The sequence below is a fragment of the Lepisma saccharinum genome, chromosome 21, assembly GCF_977018435.1.
Source record: "Lepisma saccharinum chromosome 21, izLepSacc3.1, whole genome shotgun sequence".
NCBI classification, from domain to species: Eukaryota; Metazoa; Arthropoda; class Insecta; order Zygentoma; family Lepismatidae; genus Lepisma; species Lepisma saccharinum.
Genome location: NC_139249.1, coordinates 11,615,014 through 11,636,234, shown reverse-complemented (window position 1 = coordinate 11,636,234; position 21,221 = coordinate 11,615,014). Strand labels below are relative to the sequence as shown.

General features: G+C 38.2%; 1 protein-coding gene across 2 annotated transcripts in view; it reads left to right on the top strand.

Annotated features, from left to right (window-relative positions):
- The window catches only part of LOC146004227 (uncharacterized), a 111,109-nt gene extending 90,263 nt beyond the window's left edge, over nt 1-20,846 (top strand). For both annotated transcript variants that reach the window (XM_083142902.1, XM_083142901.1), the window contains exons 6-9: nt 8,800-8,947; nt 10,070-10,220; nt 15,810-16,011; nt 19,367-20,846. In XM_083142902.1, the coding sequence (XP_082999028.1) occupies nt 8,800-8,947; nt 10,070-10,220; nt 15,810-16,011; nt 19,367-20,812 (1,947 nt within the window). In that variant the 3' untranslated portion in view covers nt 20,813-20,846. The remainder of the gene's footprint in view (nt 1-8,799; nt 8,948-10,069; nt 10,221-15,809; nt 16,012-19,366) is intronic.
- The last annotated feature ends 375 nt before the right edge of the window (nt 20,847-21,221 follow it).

Genomic DNA, 21,221 nt, shown 5'->3' with positions numbered 1-21,221 from the left:
AATGGAAATCAACACATCAAATTACCTGAGGAAGCTACAAGACTTCATTACATCCAGTGGTTGACAACCAATTTAAAGCTAATCGTATGTTTGTCAACAAACTAACATTATCAAACTATTATCCTTTATCATTATGCTATAATTTATTTGTTAATATTTACTTTCAAGGGCACATGTTAATAACATGAAGGTTTTAGAAAGGTATTTATGAGTAAAATTGTTGACATCGGGCCAACTTAAAAGAAAAAAAAGAAAAATAAATACTGGGCTGCAGTCTCGCAAAGGTTGAGAACCACAGATTTATAATGAATCTTGTATGTAGTGATTACGGTAAATATTTCAAATGGAGCTGCATATTTATAAGATTGGAGTAAAATTGTGACCCTAACTCATATTTTTCAGGCTTACATATTCGAATGGATCAATTTTCAATATGCTAAGTTGTAAGTGTATTGAGATGTGTATTGTGTGAATTTTGAATTTTTGGATACAAATCACTAATTGTGTTAACATTATCTTTGATAAACATGTCGAGAATTCTGATTAAAAATTTAACAAATGTGAAACAAGAAAAAAGTACCACTGATAAAATATTTAACTTGAATTCGTACCTTAAAGCAATATATTGATAACAGTTGTGTAGTCATGGACACTTCTGGGTTGTAACAATTCCATTAACTTTCAATGGAATCGTTACTACCCAGAATTGTCCCTGACTGTACACAGTGGCAGAAATTGGGTTCCAATACTGGGGGACAAGGACCGTTTACTTTTCCTTTATACATAAGGTTTAGCATAGCGCAAGGGCAAAAGTAGCTGGGGGGGGGGCAACTGTCCCCCATGCCCCCCCTAATTGCTGCCACTGGTTGTAGAAACTACTGACCATTGAAATTGAGTAAATACAACTTTGAAAAGTGTCTATGGAAATTATATTTCTAAATTTGAATGATCCAATCAATTGCTACAAATGGATTACACTGCACTGGAGATATCAGCTATTCAACGTGCACTCGCACAAAATTATTCTAATCAAGCTCTGTTTATAAGTTGACATAAGTTACAGCTTTTTTGTTGCTGCTTTTTATCATCAAAAGATAATCCTGCTTTATCAAAGGCACAACTGCCTATGGCTTGTACTTTATAATGTAATGTTGCAGAGAATGTATTAACAAATGCACCTTTTTACGTATTTTTCAGCAGTCAAATGAAATTTGCACATTCCCTCATTCTTGTTCTTGTCTATACTTGTCTATAATAGGTGATTTTGTATGTGCATGTGTGATACATGTTACTGTATTTGCGGTTGCATGCTGAACGTGTTACTAAATTAGTGTGTATATACCATCTTCCAGTATAGGAATGGCATGATTTGTATTATATGTAAAAACAAGTTTCTATATGTTGGCTCAGCATAAGTTACATTGTGCATTGTTTTTGGCAACATTAATACTTTGTTGTTGATGTGCCCTGCGTGTCTTATTGCACAGCAGGACAAGTATTCTTCTTTATTGTTGATCATCCACAGTTTGTTGGACATTTGACTCCACTCTTTTCTCCTGGCCTCCCAGATGGCATGGTGGTAATGTTATCCCCTTGTAATCAAGGGGTCCTGGGATTGATACCCACTGGAGACACAGTGTGTCTTCACGGTGCTGGTACAACACTAAAATTTTGAGGCCTCCAACCAGGAGTAAGCACTAAGAGAGCACGTAAAATATTTCAGCTGTCAGTGTCAGATGTTCACATTTCTCTTTTGTCTGGACTGAAGGGTAGTTCTTCCCTCCCCATCCTTTTTTTAGTGCACCTTTGCATAAAAATATATATTTTTTACAAATTAACTAGCATAGAGTACATTTTCATTTAAGAATTTCATTTGCATTAATACTTTTAGGCAAAAGCCATAAATTATAAACAAATGTATGTTTTTCTTTGATGTTAACATCTACTCAACATATAAACCTTCAATCAGTTGTGTAATAAGATGCAGGGTATGGCCACAAGGCATGCCCCTGCTGTGTTTGAAGCATCAACCATTGGTTTTGAATGCTTTATAATTCCCCCTTGGATTCTTTTTGTGTGCAGAGGATATTTTTTGCATGAATTGCCTTTTTTCTTCTTCTTCTTCTTCCAGGTTTAACTCTTTCACTGCTGAAATCATAATAGCATGTTCTGTAAAATGCATGTATGCCATGTTGAAACAGATTCTGCCTAGATTATGTGTTGTTTTCTTTTCGTGTTGAAAATATTATCTTGGAATATTCAAACATTGTGGGCATGTAGATGAAGAGTTCTATCTCTTGGGAACTGAATGGAATTAATTTTACACTGGTTCCTATCCTCGTGTGAAATTTAGAGAAAACAATCTGATTTCAAGGATGGCATCTGCCAGTAAGTTCATTACCTGTACTATCTTACGAAGATTCTGATTTTAATAAATTATTTAGTCCCGACAGTGATGATGATGCTGATGTATAAATGAGGCCTCTTTAGAGTATAAATACTCATTTAATGCCTGTTTTCCAAGACATCTGAATAGGGTTTGATCTTCACAAATCACCTAGGGTAAGAATTATACAGGGTTATTATAAATGATTGACCCGATTTCATAAGTTCACTGTAGCTTTATTATTAGACATATTGTCAATAAACTTTGCAGACATATAGAAAAACTCAAAAAGTTTTTTGTGTTGCAGGTTCGCTTCTGATTTCTGCCACGAGAGTGCAGCAGTGAGAATTTATTCAATATGGCGACAGGCAGAGAGAAAGCTTGTGTTGTGCTAGAGTTCATAGCATATGACTTTGTCATCAGGCGTCAGGGCTTGTAGCAATTGCAAGCGGTAAGGCTTCTTCTTCAATCGCTTCCGTAAGATCTTCCAAACGGTAGGCTATGGAATGTTCAGCTCTCTGGTTGCTTTGTTCGTCGACTTCTGTGGGCTTCGTGCAAAACTCGCTCGCACGCGCTCAACCGTTTCTTCAGTCACTGCAGGCTGACCAGTTGATTTCCCCTTACAGAGGCATCCTGAAGCTGTAAATTGTGCATACCATCGCCGAATGGACTTCGTTCGGAAGTGTCGTTGCATTGTTACGACAGACTGATGTGAATGAAACTCGAGCACAACATAAGCTTTCTCTCTGCCTGTCGCCATATTGAATAAATGCTCACTGCTGCCTTCCCCTGGCAGGAATCAGAAGCGAACCTGCAACACAAGAAAACTTTTTGAGTTTTTCTATACGTCTGCAAAGTTTCTTGACAATATGTCAAATAATAAAGCTACAGTGAATTTATGAAATCGGGTCAATCATGAAGCACAGAGCATCTTGTCACAAGAATATATATTCAGCAGTGAAAGGGTTAACCGTTTGTTTTGTATTCTTTTCCATTACCTGATCAATATGAGATAAATTAAGTTTTATGAAACCATGGCAATAATCAAGATAAACCAAATACTTCATCCTTCTCTCTTTGTTGATGATATAGGTTTCTCCAAATTTTATTTGTGGTTATGTAATCTAAGATAAGAAGGATGTCACAATCTCAAGTTGAATTTGTGCTAGAGAAGCATAGTGAGACAGCACTAAATGTTTGAAGTAACTTTGACCATGTACCTAGGTTATTAATTAACCATTCAAAGCAGTTATTAATATATATAGAAAAAAGAACAACAGTTTAAAATGATCTCGTTATTTTCTTTAATTTTGTTGAATTCTGCTTGCTTGGTGAAACTCGATAAAATCAGATTCTTTTCTAAATACGGTATGTTCCAGGTTGAAATCCCAGCCTGGGCATGAGTTTAATTTGTGAATGAACCTTCATCACTTGCATCTAATCATCACTCATTCCTATAATGATAGCCAAAATTGGCAAAAGAAACTGTTGGAAAAAAATAAGTAAAATACAATACGCAAAATATTTTAAATTGTCAACAGCAAATTTAAGTATTTTGTTAGAATAATTTTAGCTTGTAGAAAAGTTATTTCAACTAGTTAACAGGCATTGCGCAACAACCTTACGACTTTATATTTCTCATTGCTTTGCATTGTCAAATGTCTTTTGTGTGGAAATGGTATTTTTAGGAAAATCTCTTCATGTGGTCTTGCTTTGCCATTGTAGTTGTTAATAGACAAATGTGGTTTTCAGTGTTCTTAATGTTTATTGAAATGTTATTTAGTCCAGTTCCTAAGTCTATTCCACATATTTTTCCTTTGCTTTCTATTTATTGCTTTGATTTTATGAAAATTTAGTTTTGTTGAGAAAAAATAAAGAAGAATTGTGCATGAGTGTAAAATATGGGTGGCAGGAATTCAAGTAAGGGAAAGAACTAAATAGCATGCCTTTCCTTTCCAAAAAATCAACAAATTGTCTAATTTCTTTTCAAGGGAAACAAATTGTGGTAGAATGTTTCTTTCCTGATCGATTTCTTTTTTCAAACAGCTGTTAAGTCATAATGGGTAGATTTTTGTTTAACTTACCCTACTGTATGTGCATAGTCTTAACCCATCTCTTCTGTTTCCTAAACAATGGATACATTTCTGTTAAACATGGTTCACCTTGTGGCACATTTGCCAGAGGTATTAGCAGTAGCATCTTCATCTGTAGAATGGGTTTGTGACTTCGTAGTTATTTCCCCCCTCTTAGTAATGCTCAAAATGTACCAGCTTCAATATTGCAAAACAGTGATGTCACATCCTGAAGATAGCAGTGTTAGCAGATGCATAATTCTCAAGGAAGAGTGAAATTGCTGGTGAGCATATTTTGTGTTATTCTGTATCATTTGGTAAATTTAAAAATCTTACTGTGTTTGAAAAATGGATTGGGAATTTGTATTGAATTGAATTGTTGTTTCAAGTCCACTTTATGCACAGAAGGGCTAATCGGGACTGGACCTACAGTTTAAAGTGGGATCCGAACCACTATGTGCCTCCACCGGTATTGAACCCAGGACCCCTTGATTACAAGGATAGGGAATTTGTATTGTGTATATATCTGGAAATATGTGCATTTGAATATCCTTCAGAATACAAGTGTCACCTTAATTATGTAGAAACACAACCTCACTCAGAGGGATGGATGAAATAATTTGATTCCCATGGATTGATTGATTTGGTGTTTTAAGTCCACTTTATGCACAGTAAGGCTAATCAGAACTGGACCTACAGTTTAAAGTGAGATCCGAACCACTATGTGCCTCCACCGGGTATCGAACCCGGGACCCACTTGATTACAAGGCAATGATTCCTATGGAGAAAATCCTCATATTTTAGTAATAGCCTTAAATATGTAAGTTACCAGATATACCATGTAGATAATTTAAAGTAAAAGAGGAGGAAGTATAATTAGTAAGTATTTTATTAACTAAACTCCGTGGTTCAACACGCGACCTTCGTGATGGAGTGGTTAGCGCTGCATGCTACATGCAGCATGTTAGTGCCCCTTCATCACTTTACAATTTGTCAAAAGTGGCAGAAAAGTGAAGTAAAAATTAACCACATCAATCAATCTGTAGCACAACAGCTCTTTGAAGATCATGACCTACCAAGCAGCTTTTTGTTGTTAGTCACATGAATGCTTTAGAACAGGGGTTACTAAACTTCTTCGTTTCACTGCACCCTTAGTGTTTCGAGATTTTTCCACGGCGCCCAAGTCAGAATGTAGGCCTATCTAACACTTGCAACGCTCAGTAAGTGTGATTAGGTTGCTTGCCTTAAGTTAAAAAATAAACACACAGGGCCTATTTCAAATTTAGAAACATTTTATACGTAAAAAGTACTAAAAACCTGTGTAGATTAACAAGTGTTGGAAAATTTCGCAGCACCCCTTTTAGCAAGCCACGGAACACACTTTGGGAAGGAATTTTAAGCACGTGTAATTTTTCAGATTTTGGAATATCATAGCGGCTTTTCAAAAAGTTGAAAAAGTCTTCACTGGCATGAGTCAAAGGTCCAACCAAACCTTAACTTTAATAGTTGACATTGTGGAACTGAGTAATCATTTTGCAGTTACTGTTTCTTGTCCTTTTGAACTCTTTCCTGCCCAATCAAGATACATGTATGACCAGAAGTGGTTTTGACTTTTTGTTATCATTTATACAAAGGTCGGTCAAAAAGTAACGCACAGTCCACTAGCTCGGGAATAGTAAGGACTAGAGAAATGAAATTTTGTAGGTAGAAGTATTGATCCTTTGGAAATGTCACTCAATGTATGATCCATGTGCTTCTCTGCACTGCAGACATCTTTGTTTCCATGACACGAATCCACGTTCGTAAAACCCTTTGAGGTTGGTCTTTACACCACGTTTTCACAAGCACAATGAGCTCGTTGTCATCTCCAAACTGTTTCCCACGCAGATGAGCCTTCAGTTTTCCAAACATATAGAAATCCTATGGTGCTAGGTCAGGACTGTATGGGAGTTGTGGCACCACTGTCCATCCCATCTGGCCAATCTTCTGAACTGTCATGATTGCAGCATGCGGTCGTGCGTTATCGTGATGCAACTTGATCACACTGTTCATAAGCTATGCTGCAGTTTAAGTGGTAAAGGACCAATGCTTCTACCTACAAAATTTCATTTTCCTAGTCCTTACCATTCCCGAGCTACAGTGGATTGTGCGTTACTTTTCGACCGACCTTTGTATCTTGTATGAGCACATAGATAACTAGATAGGCAGAAGTACACGTAAATGAAGTATAGTGGTAATATGAGAAGGCAATGTTTGTGATGTTGCCTGCAAAATATTGAGTGGACATGGACAAACTTAAAAAAAGTTGAACCGCATCTCCATCACAATCTTGACAAGGCTTGTGGCCACCATATGTTCCTCCAGTATTGGCAGTTCTTGTGAGGACAGCCACAAGGACATATGGTGGCCACATGCCTCATCAAGATAAGGTCCAATTTCCTTTAACTTTGCATGGAGCTTTATGGGGCATGTTACATTTATTACAACTATGCATTGAATGTCAAATGTATACTTCTGACTTATAAGTATTCTTCTTTATTAGGGGCAATCTCACTGCCTAGTAATTTTTAATTATTGTTTTAAGTCCACTTTTTGCACAAATAGGCTAATCGGGGATGGACCTACAGTTTAAAGTTGAATCCGAACCACTTTGCAATGTGTCTCCACCGGGTATAAAACTTGGGACCCCTTGATTACAAGGTGATGATGTTACCACTACACCATCGGGGGAGGAGGGGAGGGGGCTCACTGACTAGGAATAGTAGCCCCTTGTTCTATTCATCCAAGGAAAACTCACCAATGGATAACAATGTTCTGCAGTTGTATTTGTATATTCTTGGCACACTAGGTTTTTACATGCATGATGTAAAATGTGTACAGTGGTTGATACAATTGATACAAGACAAGTAGCGTAGAACTTTTTGTAAATTTGTTTATGTCCACTGTATGCACGAGTACATTAATTGGGAGTGGACCTACAGTTTGAAGTGGGATCCAAACCACTATCACTCTTTGTAAGCGGGTGCAGGGTGAAGATTGGAAGAACAAATACGAGGGGAACCAGCCTCCATGGTGATGTGGTTAGTACACCATGCTACGATGCCAGTGATCCTGGGTTCGAATCCTGGCCTGAACATGATGGTTCTTTGTGTGTCCCTTCATCGTATCAGCATTCATCATCTTCGCGACTAGCTAAAAGTGGCAAGAAATGAAAAGTAAAATAAACTCAATCAATCAAATTTTGAGGGGAAGCAAGGAGCAAGCAGAAAAGTACAAGAATAATAATATAAAATACTAGTACTAATACTAATGAGACAATGTTTACAGAAAGTTGCTGGCAAGTCTATGTTCCTTGCAGCTCTACGCTCTTCTTTATAAAGATGTTTGAACGGAATTAAAACAAGGAAGGTAAAAACTGATCTTCAGTAGGTTTCTCTCCAATGTCCCATGCTTCCCTTGGATTCCATATCACGTGCAGGTAGAGAAGCCCATTAAGTGTTTGAAGTTTTGTCATGTTTCTGTTTATACTATTCAGCTTAAGTGCTGAAAGCAAAATTATTGCAATGTAATTTGAAGATAATTCTGGAAGGAGAAAATGGAGAATCATCAACTGTGTAGGTGGCAGTTTTAATGTTTTTATCCCACTAGTTTTCAACCTGGTCTATCCATTGTCACCTTGTAATGAAGGAGGTTCCTGGGTTCAGTTCCCAGTGGAGGCACATAACATGGTGGTTCACATTGCACTTCAAACTAGGTCCAGTCCCTATTAGGCTATTTGGGCAGACAGTGGACTTAAAAAACATTTCTTTTTATACTATTTTTCAAGTGCGTGCTTGCTGATAACATTTCCTGTTACTTGGTATGGTTATATTTTATTTTGTGTGTGTATAAAGTCACCTGTAAAGATATACATGGATGCAAATTACCTATCACAACTTTTCAGTTGTTATTGTTTTTCCCTGTATTTATCATTTTTGCAGAGTTTGACCAGCTTTTGTTTATTACTTAACTGGCAGTTTCAAATTTTGAGCTTTACATTGTGCAGGACAAAAAGAAGATGGGCGATTTGATTACATTTATCTTTGTGAACAACTATACAAAAATAATTTGTAGTATCATCTGTTCCTAACTTAACAGCCACCATTTACATTACACTCTGGATAAGTGTGCATTGTGTGTTTTGTAAGTTAACACTTAATAGTTGCTTTCCAACCACACTTGTTTTTGTATATGTTGTAACATTGTTCCATCTTTAGTTTGGGAATATCATGTACAAGATCAATGGCTACTTTTCCTACGTACAAAACTAAGGCATAATATTCTCCCTTCTTTTCGTTCTAGGGTGGTGGAGGTCTTGTAAATCATTTACGAAAAAGTTACAGCCTTAGCGACTTATCTGCGGATAAAGATGTTTCCGACGTGAATCGAAATAGCAAAGCTCTTCCTAATATTCCAGACGCAGACATGGATGAAATGGATAGCTCAATAGGTATTAAATATAGCGTTCATTATGGATCTGTGCTTGAACTTAGCATGGATTAATTACTACGAGCTTTTTTGTATAATAATAATAATAATAAAAGAAAAACACAAATTTGAAGGAAGTAATTTTTCCCCTTTCACGGTAACATAATTTTGCTTCCTTATGTTAGTCGAGTATAATATATCAACTATAATTTTTTTCATATTTATTTAACAAGATGTGATTGATGTATTTATCCTTTTGCAGTGTTTGCGAGTGCTTTCCTGTATCTTCACTTTTCCCTAAACTACAGCTATAACCATATAGTACTTTTACAGTTGTATCAGCTGATCATCTGGCTTGGCCAGCATTTTGTGTGTGTAGGGCATGGGGAGGGGGCTTTTTTTGTTTTAGTAGTCAGTGGTACATTTTACCATTTCTCCTGCAGTTGATTTTTGTTCTTGTTTTGTTCGAAAAGCTGGGTCAAATGAGAGTTATATCCTTCCCCCAGTGTTAACACTAATAGAATACTAATTAATTGGTCCCATCCACAATATATTTAAAGTTTTGTTCCCCATTCCATATATATATATAAAACACTATAATATCAGCTGATCAGTGATCAGTAGAGGCATGCATATTTCATTTTTGACAAAAACACAAAATGTGAAATAACTCACTGTAATGTTCATTTTCATGTTTTTGGAAGGTGTGAGGTGCATTTTCCTACTCTTTTTTTTTTTTTTACAGGAAATGCAAAATTAACTCTTAAACACGAAATTTAGAGTTTATTTACAGACACGACACTTTCTGAAGTTTGAATTATCCTGTGAGGTATGCAAAGCATGGGAAATTGATTAATTCTGCTGTAAATATTTGAGAAGCAAAAATGGACTCCTTTACACATGAATAAACTTATTACTCTGATAACTACATGAATGTCCTATTATAAGGAAAATGGTTCTTTTTTGTAATAAGTAGTTTTTTAATCAAATTTAAGGTTTTATTCACCATTTTAACACCAAAATGCAATTATTTTTTCACTTTTGATCCCGAAATGTGCTTAGTTTTTGTACTGATTTTTTTTTCACCATAAATATGTGGCTATAGTGATCAGCATTGCTGTAATGTCTTTCTTGTTTATTGCAGATCCAAGATTAATGGAAGCCCATCATCCAAGAGGTTACAGTCCTCGAAGATCTGCTTCGGGTGGAAGTCAGGTTGACATGTACTTCCCGGAAGTGGACGTGGATGTGAGGCAGAGACGGTCTCGTTCAAGAGAACCAAGCATCACACTAAGGTAATCTTTTCTTCTAAATTAATTTATGATGCAATATGTAAGTTGTCATACCTTTTATTAACCATCTTTATGTCCGAGGATGCTAAGTTGTAAACTCACGATATCACTGCTGTGGGTTCTGGGTTCAAGCCCCAACTTTGGCATTGTTGTTCCTTTGTCAGTGCTGCTTCATCAAGTGTATATCCTCATAATGATTAGCTAAAAGGGCAAGAAAGTGTATGGAAAGAATTCTTTCATTTTTTAAAGGTAGTGTCTACTGCCACGTTCTTTTTCTGCTGTAACCTCAAAAGAGATGCACGTGGCAGTAGACTCGGTCGTGATTTCATCAAGCTATGTATGCAATTACGTCTGTAACACATACTGTGAAGTTGTAGCGATTACTTTCACATAAATGTTTTAAGATTAGGTCACTTAGCATTCTTCTAATAATAAACCTAAATGCTTTCATAGTTAGGTTAGGTTCTGTTAGCATTAAAATAATATTGCTTTCTAAAGAAAAAGGTTCTAAATTACCTGTACATTCATTCCCACTAATCATTAACTTGCATTTTTCTCGTCTTCATCTGTTCTTAAGATTTGTAACATCCTCTTAGCAGACGAATTGCATTGCAGGAGCAAATTTGACGTGCGTGTCAGCAGACTCGGCCTTTTTTAAATTCCTTCTGCCAATATATTTTTTTTACAGATTCCTAATTTTTGTGCTGGGTTATAGTTTTCTAAACAAGGATAATTTTTTCTCCATGCATTGTCTCAATTCTCAATTTTCTTTTAACGAAACTTGAACGTTAATACAAATTGCATTGCTTCAGTGGCTGAACAGGTTCACGATCTCTTCACAGACAGTCCAGGATTCAACTCCTGGCATAGGCATGACTGTTCCTTCATGAGTGTCCCTTTACCAATTTCATCTAATTATCATTCATCCTTATTGTCATGATTAACTAAAAATAACAGAAAATGAGAAAAGTGCAGAATTCATTTTGGACACACACATAAGTACATATTCAAAGCCAGTATTATTTAATAGCAGGGTGTAGAAGTTTCAGATAATCTGTCTTGCTTTCTGATAGTCTAGTCCCTTCCCTGATGGGATACTGGTAATGTCACCTTCTAATCAAAGGCTCCTGGGTTCGATACCCAGTGGAGGCACATTCCACAGTGGTTCAAATCTCAATTTAAACTGTAGGTCAAGACCCAGTTAACCTATTTCTGCATAAAGCGGACTTAAAACAACAGTTCAAAACAGCTGAAGCATGGTCCTGATCATACCACTTACACAAATCACTGATATCATGAATGTGTGGAACCGTTCCCTCACAACTCCATGCCATGTTTCATTGTGCAGGAGATAGTTTTTTGAGTAAAATGATTTGCAGTCTGTCCAAATAAAATGAGTAAAGGGTGACAAAAATTAATCAATATTTTGTATTATGTATACATCAATAATCTGGTTTCACTGAAATGTATTAACATTTTTTTCTGTATGTAGTACCTAAATTGCAAATTTTCACAAAGCATCCCCATCAGCTGTCTTATTGTCACCCAGAGATGTCCATTTGACTTCGGCCTCCGGCCTCATGCAGCCTCATCCTTAAGATCGGCCTCACGTTGCCTTAACCTTCGAGCTCAAGGTCGGCCTCTGCCTTGCAAGGCTCTTGGAGACTGAAGCTGGGCATCTCTGTTGTCACCATGTTAAACCATTGGAGCATCTTATAGAACAAGTTAACCAAACTTTCCCCTGGCTAACATTTTCCACCTCAGGTGCTGGTTACAAAGAGGAACCTAATGTCTTGAATTGCACACCACACATGGCCCTTCTGTAAATTATTATTTGTATAAAATTTGTAACTTTTACATTACAATAGAAGAATATTGTGCCAGGAATGGAAAGGAGTTTTCATCTTAATTCGTAGTGTGTATAAATTTAAAGAAAAAAATCAAACGTTGATATCTAAATTGCAATTTTTTAAAGTGTTTCACAAAACTAAATCGCTAGCATGTGTGCCACAGCTTGCATGTTTCTTGCAAGAATGTCTTCGCAAATAATGGTATGATCTGGCTCTAAAAAAATGGCAAATGTCATATAATGTACAGTTCTTGTATGTTTGGCTTATGTAATATGTTGCATTTGGTGCATGTTGTAGAATACACTTAATGGGAATAAAAATTGCCCAAAAAAGGTAAGTATGAATATATACCTAGTCTGGCCATAAATACTGTTACAAACTTTTGGCTTGGACTGTACATCCAGTAGTCAGGTTATTGAACCATGCTTGTGCTGAAGTTTACTCCTGACCATTGTGTGTTCAGCTGTGAAAGAGCAAGCGTGTATCTTCTTGTGCTTAGCATGGAGTGGGGCGAATATGAAAACAGAGTAGCCGTAATTGCTCTGCATATGGTTGGGAAGTCACTCACTGAGATTTTCCAGCCCATAAAAATCCAGAAGATCAGCAAAAGGTTTGTGTATCAGACAATCCAGAGATTCACTGATACTGCTAGCATGAAAGATCACCAAAGAGTTGGTAGTCATCACACACCGTATGAACAGCTGTGGGTGTTACAGCAGTGATAGCTCGCATCTGCCGAAATCCCATCCGGAAGCAAGTGAAAATGGTACAGGGGTTGAACATTTCACAACAATCAATGTTCAGGGTACTTAGTGAAGACCTTGGAATTGGAGCTTACTGGTGGAGTATTGGAAATTTCCTGATGGCACAAGACAAGACACAGAGGGGACTGAAATCGAGGCAGCTCCTGCAGCGGTACGTTACCAATGGGCATTTCAGGATTCTCTTCACTGATAAGAAATTGTTCACCACTGAATAAAGATTAAACCACCAAAATGAGAGGGTGTATGCTTCAAACTCTCGAGAAGTTTGTCAAAAATCAGAGATGCCACCAGCCCTCCTCAGTCATGGTTTGGTGGGGGTGAGCTACGAAAGTTCCACCAGGCCTCATTTTTGAGAAAAGGGCTTAAAAGCTGTGCTAAATTGTATGTGGAAAGTGTTATGGACCCTCTCGTGACACTGTTGAACCAAACAATGTTTCACAATGAATCCTGGATGTTCAAGAATTATTAAGCCCCAGGTCATAAGGCAAGGATGACGCGGCAGTGACTGGAGACCAGTGTACTCGATTTCATCTCCACTTTTGATTGGCCATCTGATAGCCATGAACTCAGTACCTTGGACTACAAACTGTGCCAAGAGCCAGAGGGGAGTCTGCAAGAAGAGGCACCCTATAACTGAAAGTTAAAAGTGCTCCTTGATAGCAGCAGGGGCGGACTTTCCCATCAAGACCATCCGTGCTGCAATAGATGACTTACCAGGGAGACTTCGAGCCTTTGTGAGGGTGAAAAGTGTAAATTTTGAAAACTGATTGGTGCTATTTGTGTGTAATATATGTAAGTGTAACATACTAAACGTTTAAAAATCTGAAACCATATTCAATTTATTCACAAAATAGTGTGTAACAGTATTTATGGCCAGACTAAGTATTTAGAAACTTCTGTAGGTTTGGAGTGAAGCACATGTGAAGATGAAGAAAAAGTCTGAGTGTGTGTGTTTTCTTCAGAAGGATGTGCTGTTTCTTGATGTGAAAAAATGATTGGCGAAGTTAATATAATAGTAAATAATCATTTTGAGACTCTTTTTTGTGTATATACTTGCAATATTTTGACTGGGTAAGGTGGTTATTATCAGGAATTTTTTATGTTAGGTAGAATATCACTCCAAATCATACATAGCTATATTTTAAGATGTGATAGAAGTTTCAATATGTAACACATTGCTACACTAATTATTCAAATGTTTTGACAGGGTTTCATTAGATACATTGTGAACATGGAAAAAATAGTGTATAGTGAAATTTTGGCTGATAACCGATAAAGTTCCGATATAAAATTCCCAATGGTCCTGGAAGAACCTGAATGGATCACTGACCTCCTTTATAAATGTGTGTTTTGAGGTGACTACAGTGCAAAAGAAGTTGCATATTTAAACATTTATTTTTTATAAAAGTAGGGCATGGAGATTATCCATAAAAATTATAACAAAATGGCAGAATTTGGCACTGAATTATAAGATATTTATAGATATTTGGTATGGTCAATAAATAACCGGATTAATGCTGTGAAAAAGTGAAATAAAGTGACAGAGCGATGAAACTTATGGGATATGTAGGCCAGCCTGGGGTACGCCACATGTCTGCGAGACAAGTTCCAGACCACATCACTAGGTGGCAGCACTGGCAGGGAAGGGAGGTTGTGTATGTGCAATTTGCCTCCAAGTCGCCAGTCAGCCATGCAGTGAGGTGAGTCATGGCATTCACAGTGTCATGTGCCTCAACAACGCAGGGGAGTATGCCATTACGGAAGAGTCCATTTCTGCCGTTGATGACCTCGTACGGGAGTGTCGGGGGGATTTGTCTGAACCAGATTGCAACCGAACTCGACATTAGTCAGCATACACCATTGTTCATGAGCACAACCTCCCTTCCCTGCCAGTGCTGCCACCCTAGCGATGTGGTCTGGAACTTGTCTTGCAGACACGTGGTGTACCCCAGCCCGGCCTACATATCCCGTAAGTTTCATAACGTGTCACTTTATTTTGCTTTTTCACGGTACTAATTCGGTTATTTATTGACCGTACCAAATGTATTGGATATGCCTATATCGCCCGATTCCGATAGATTACCAATTAATCTGTGCCATCCCTACCCGCGGTGGCTAAGTCGGTAACGTGTCTGACTACCATGCTAAAGGTCCCGGGTTCGATCCCCCGGCCAGTTCAAATCCGGGAACTTTTCTAACGGAAGCAGCCCCGGTGCCCACCCAGCATCAAATAACATGGGTACCTGGGGGAAACCATGGGGGGTAAAGGCGGTCAGGGGCGTGATGCTGATCACATCACCCCCACTCACGACCGGATCAAGAAAGTGTGGGGCGTTACCCCCACACCCCCTATACGCCTCCATGGCATGGTGCTATGCACAGGGGAGCACTTTACCTTTTTTTTTTTTTTTTTTTACCATCCCTACCTTTAATTATTCCAAACACTTTTTTTAGTTGTGAATAATGAACATGTCCAACAGTAAAATTTATTCAGCACATCACACCTGCAAAGCCAGTCAAAAATTTCAGAGTTCTTTTCTAAACTGTCTTTCAGGACCTTTTCCAGCAACACTTTTTTCTTTAGTACGTGACATTGTGAGATTAGAACATGGCCGATCATTGTCAATCACTTGTTTTTTCTCTGCATATGAAAGTGAAGAAGAGCTATCATTTACATATTTTAAACTACTCTTTCACTAGTCATCTCAAATAATCATGACACAAGTTTAAATGTCCAAGAATTGCGAATGGAAGAACACCAACCACGAGGCAAATCAAGATGAGGTGTTGATAAAGAATACAATGACTTGACACACTCAGCAAATTGGTGGGAGACACAGGGTGCATGCACAACATTTTTGGCATCACATTGCAGTACCATGTGTTTTCAAATATGTACATATGTGAAACAATTATGTGTTAACAATCGGTGGTGGCTTTTTTGGTGGATATTTGGATGTAGAATGCTTGTGTTGCAGTCATATCCGCTCGTCAGAAGATGTGAGCTCTGGATATTCGAGCTCAGATCAATTATACGGGCATCCAGGGACCAAGGAGAACCTAACGGCTAGCAGGGATGCGCTAGTCAGGACGGCTTCTGTTGGTTCCACTAGAACACGTGCCAAAAGCTCACGAGGCAGCACGACTAGCGTCTCGTCAAAGAAGAGCGTTCCCGGGGAGGTAGGTGCTAGATAATACTATCAGTATACTTGGTGACAATGTTTTATGCATCGTATTTGCCAGCAACAGTTGCACTTATCTTCTGTTCTTTTCTGACGGGCTCTGGTTCAACACTTTTATCTTTCTCTTCGCTTTTTGCTTCAATGTGGTGATGGATGTGTCAAGTTGTGTCTCTGTCTCTCTAAGTCTGTCTCTGCATCCATGGCACTATAATAAAAATTATGCAATGGTTGAATGCAAAATTTGCATGACATTAAATTGAAAATAATAGAATTTTAATATTTTGCTGAATTAAGAAGCTACAATAAACTATAATGGTATTTTCGACAAGAATAACTCTTAATTTCACCTTGATTTTTGAGAATTGTAATGTTTTGTCAGTGGAAAAAGGTACTTCATTGTTTAATTGTTTCTGTACTCCTCATTGTGTTCAGCAAAATGGAGTGCCATCATATATTGTGTCTGAAATTACTCATGATATGAATTAGGTTGTTTTTAGAAGACCCAACTTGCTACAGTTGTATATTGCAGCGAGGTGATTTTTCTACACTTGAATTGTTTTTCGTTATATCCTTGAATTTTCATCAGTAGAGTACAAATTGAAGAGTTGCCATCCATGAATAATCAGAAGGTGTGTTTCTAAAGTCACACAAATTTAATGTGTTAATTAATGTTATGGCAATTAGCATTTCCTAAGTGCCTTTATGAAGATTGTAAAGTTTCTTATGGTATTCCTAAAGTCGATTATCATGCAGTGTGTGAAGTTCATTCCCACATAAACCTTGCAGACTGGGAGATTGATGTGTTTTGTGAAAATCGTCTGTTACTTGCAGACAATGCACGTGTATGATAGCTTGAAACTACAAGGGACATTCATAAAGTAATGATTATTGCCAAGAAATAATACAGTGATGCACAACTTTTTGTGAATGAATCAGTCTTTTTTCACATAAAATCTACCCACCATGACACATGTCTCCCATCGGTGTACTAACTTGTGGATGCTATTGTTGTAGAAGTCGTATGTCTGGCTGTCCAGGAAGTCATTCACCACAGAAACGTTATCATCGCCATCGAAATGCCTCTAACGCAGGGGCTTCTTCAGTTCTGCAAGAAGGAAGAAGTTGCTGGGTGCAAGGTCCTGGAAATAGGGAGGGTGAGGGAGAATTTCAAAACCCAAAGTGGCTGCATGAGTCACAATCTCCTGAGCGAAATGTGCAGGGACATTGTCATGGAGAAGCCTCGCTTCTTTTGTCAGCATTCAGCGACGTTCCTTCTTCATTGCATCCTGCAACTTGGTTAGGAGGTCCCGGTAGTACCGACCAGTGATTGTTTGCCACAGGATCACACTGCAGAAGTCCCAAAAGACACCCAGCATCACATTCCGTCACAATGTCACGACTTTGTCTTTTTGGGGAGTTGGTGACCTGGAGTGCTGCTACTGCCCGCTTTGTGTATTCGTCTCTAGGTCATAATGGTGCACCCAGCACACATCCACAGTGGGACATTTGCAATTTTTCCTTTCAAAAACAAAAAGCGGATCGCACTTCGAACTTCAGATGGCTCCTTGGTTTTCGGGCACTATAGTGGTGTTCCGCAGAACTACTATGCGTGGAATATGTACCGATGTGATAGCTTAATCACAGGCTTCCCCACAGTGCAAATTCTTGAAACAAGCATGCAAATAAAAAGTAAAAATGATTACTTTATGAACGTCCCTCGTACACTAGTTTGGAACAGAAAATTATATGAAGCAACATGAACAAAATGAGTTTGTCTTAACTGTTTTTAAAGTGCAATTATGTTTCTTTCTCCCAGAAAGTACGCTCTCCTTCTAAATCCCATGTGGAAACTTTCCACGAACAAAGCACCGTGACTGATGTTTTGCCTAGTGCATTCCTAACGTAGGTAGAATAACTGATTTCACCAGGTTCACGAGGTCACTGATTTTCGTTGGATTCATGCATTTCGTTATGACTTAAGAAACTCACCCAGAGTAACTCTCAGAGTTCCCAAACTTGTTTCATTTTCACAATCTGATAGCTTTGTAGTTCCAGTTATTCTATTTAACTGCAAATCTTGAATTTCATATGAAATTATATGTACATATTTATATGTTAAATACTGAACCAATGAAAAGCAGAAGTACTAATGGATTTTCTATTTTACGTATAGGACAGGTGATCCCTCAGTATACTGTTTTGATGACTATAACTATGTCGACAGTTGACTACATTTCTCTCCCTTATCCACACCAGAAAAAAAATCAGACGGGTGTTGATTCACATATGTAAAACTGTGATACATATTAAACAAACACGAGGTTCATCCAGGGAAAAAAGGAATGTTTTTGGTGTAAAACACAAACGACAAGTGATGTGTGCAAAATAATTATGGTACGGAAACAACACACCTTACTCTACTTTTCCACATATTCCACATTTTACACCAAAAGGTCCCTTTTTTTCTGGATGACCCTCGTATAACATCCTCCATTCTTCAGAAACTCTTAAAATATTTGAGAATGGTGTTCTCATGTTGTGGTATATTCCTTATATTTATTTGATTTTTGGCATTTTCATTTAATGTAGTGATTTCTAGCAATTTTTGTGTTGATGTTTATTGAGTTTTTCATCTTAAGAATTGGCAACACTTGTAACTTCTTATTTCTTGTTTGTAACCTGAAAATTCAAGAATGGAAAGTAAAACATATCTGCAGTATAGTTTCAATTTCATCTTGTTTATAAAGGATTAAATATAGAAATAATTTATAAGGAAGATCATAGCAAGTTATTTACAGTGATTTTTAAATTCTGTATGAAATGCTCACAATTTAATGCTCTGATATCAAGTGTGAAATGTTTGAATCAAATAGCTTTTTGCAAATGAGTTTCAGGCTAGAATATATTAATATAAAAGTGATTTTGCACATCACTTTATAACAAAGTGAAGTATATTTTAGTGTTATAGGTCCACTTAAAACAAAAATTCATTAATTTTGTTACATTTGATTTAATAGCTGCATTTTCAATCCACTCTTTTTCATTATATTGTTTTTATGCGATCAGATTTTCATACTACACGTGGTCTGTAAGTTAAAGTGTTACACATGATTATAGCTGTGGATTATTCTGATAACATTGGAATTATTTTCATTGCCGCATTCACACTGGAAATAGCTTCAGAGCTTTGACATACTAGCAGGTGTTTCTTGAAGATTGTTGAGTTTATTTTTAGTTATGTTCTGAGGTTCACCTTTATATTATTCACAAGATGCTGTGTATTTTTTCTTCTTTTTTTTGGGAGTTGCACTGAAGATGTAATAGAAGCTTTTCTTTCACGCTTCTGTTTGAAGGAAGGTGAACCACTTGATGTCACAGACAACACCAGCGAGGGAGGGGATTCGTGTAGAGTTGTGCCCTCTGTTTCCAGTGAAGTTACCTTAGCAGAGACCTTATCCTCAGAATTATCCCCAAACGTTCCTGCAATCCCTCAAGCTTTGACTGTTTTACCTGAAACTTGTGGTCTTGTCTGCGAAACTCTTGAACATTCTTCTCAACCAATCCCTGAATCTGTTAATGAAACACCAGAACCTACCCATGTTACCAGCACAACAGTAGAGTCCATACCTATTGCTTTTGACACCTCATGCTCTGCTGTCGATGCACCTGAATCACAGTCACTTCCTTTGCACGATAGTCCTCAGGCTTCCTCGACCGATGCTGTAAAGTTGCCTTCAGTTTCAAAAGCTGCCGTCAGCACGGAACATGAATTGTCAATGTCTACGACAGCTGACACATTACAATCAGATTCGACAGACCTTGTCAAGACTCCGGCACCTTTTTCTTTGCCAGAAGTTGTCACGGAGTCGCAAATTGAGGATAAGATGACAGAGCCACTGTACGAATCCATGGAATCGCTCCCGTTACCTCTGACCTCGGTCTCTCGAACATCATCTGTCTCATCAAACAGCTCGTGTCAGGGAGGGAGAGCCGGAAAATATCACAAGCCTCCCGCACCGAGCCCTCCACCTCGTCCGAGATCAGCCGACGAAGGCTCTTTGCAGGCATCGAAGCTGAAGCATGACGAGAGTGTTCTTCCCAAAGTTTTCGAGGGTGCCGACACTATAGCTGCATCAACGCCCAATCTTAACACGTCCACCGAGGAAAAAGAGGCTGAAGCAGGTGCCAAAGTGCAGTCTGCAGTTTGTGCACGTTTGGTACTGAAGCCTGGGATAGTCAAGACAATCCCTGGCAGTTCTGGTAAAAGCAAATCGGAAATATTTCTCCAGTCGCGTCCAAAGAAGAAAACTGCTTCTCCATCAGCCGAACGAAAGAAGATACGGCTGTCTCCGTCGCAACTTAAGAAAAAGATCTTTCACGAGCAACCAGACGCGAAGCAACTCCATCCTCAGTCTCCCATATCCCGTTTTCTTGTCTCGCGGAAAAATCAGTTTGGACATTTCTCGTCCATTTTTCCATTCTGGCATCACAAGTCCGGTAAAGATAGCCAAGATCATTCTCGCGAAAGTTCCGCCTCTCCCGATGGAGTTACCATTGACACGACAGTGTCCACAATGTCCATCCCAGACGAGGAGGATGTTGAAGGTGATTTGGGTGACAGTTCGAATCCAATGCATGACACATCCAAAGCTTCATCTGTGAAGACCCACGAACCTTCTTCTCCAAACGACGAGAGTGCTTCACATAGTAACGTTAACCAAGAGGTATCCCAAAGTACAGTAGCCACCAATGTACCCCCTGTACCCGAAGATCAAACTAAACAATCCCCTCAAGAGTAGGGTGTAATGCAAGTGGCCCATTCTCCCTCTCTTTCCTCAAGCAGGAGAAGTTGCCAGAGGATGTCCAGCGAGGCCACAGGATGAAGAATGCCAAAGATCTGTCAAACATGAGGCAATCCACAAGCAAAACAACTGCAAAAGTCAACCCTGCATTAGAAATTCCACTTGAGTAACCTTACGACACCCATCCCCAATCCCTCCCATGCTTCCTCTACACAATAAAACGATGAGTACCTCTTGGAATATGCTGAACTTTAAATATCCTTACTCTTTGAATATATGGGGGTTCAAAAATACAGGTTCATTTAGCATAGAATTCTTAAGATTCTTCAAGATTACACGTTATTCTGCCTAAGAAATGCAATCCGTGGTGTAGCCACAAATTACTAGATTTTTACAATATAATCCA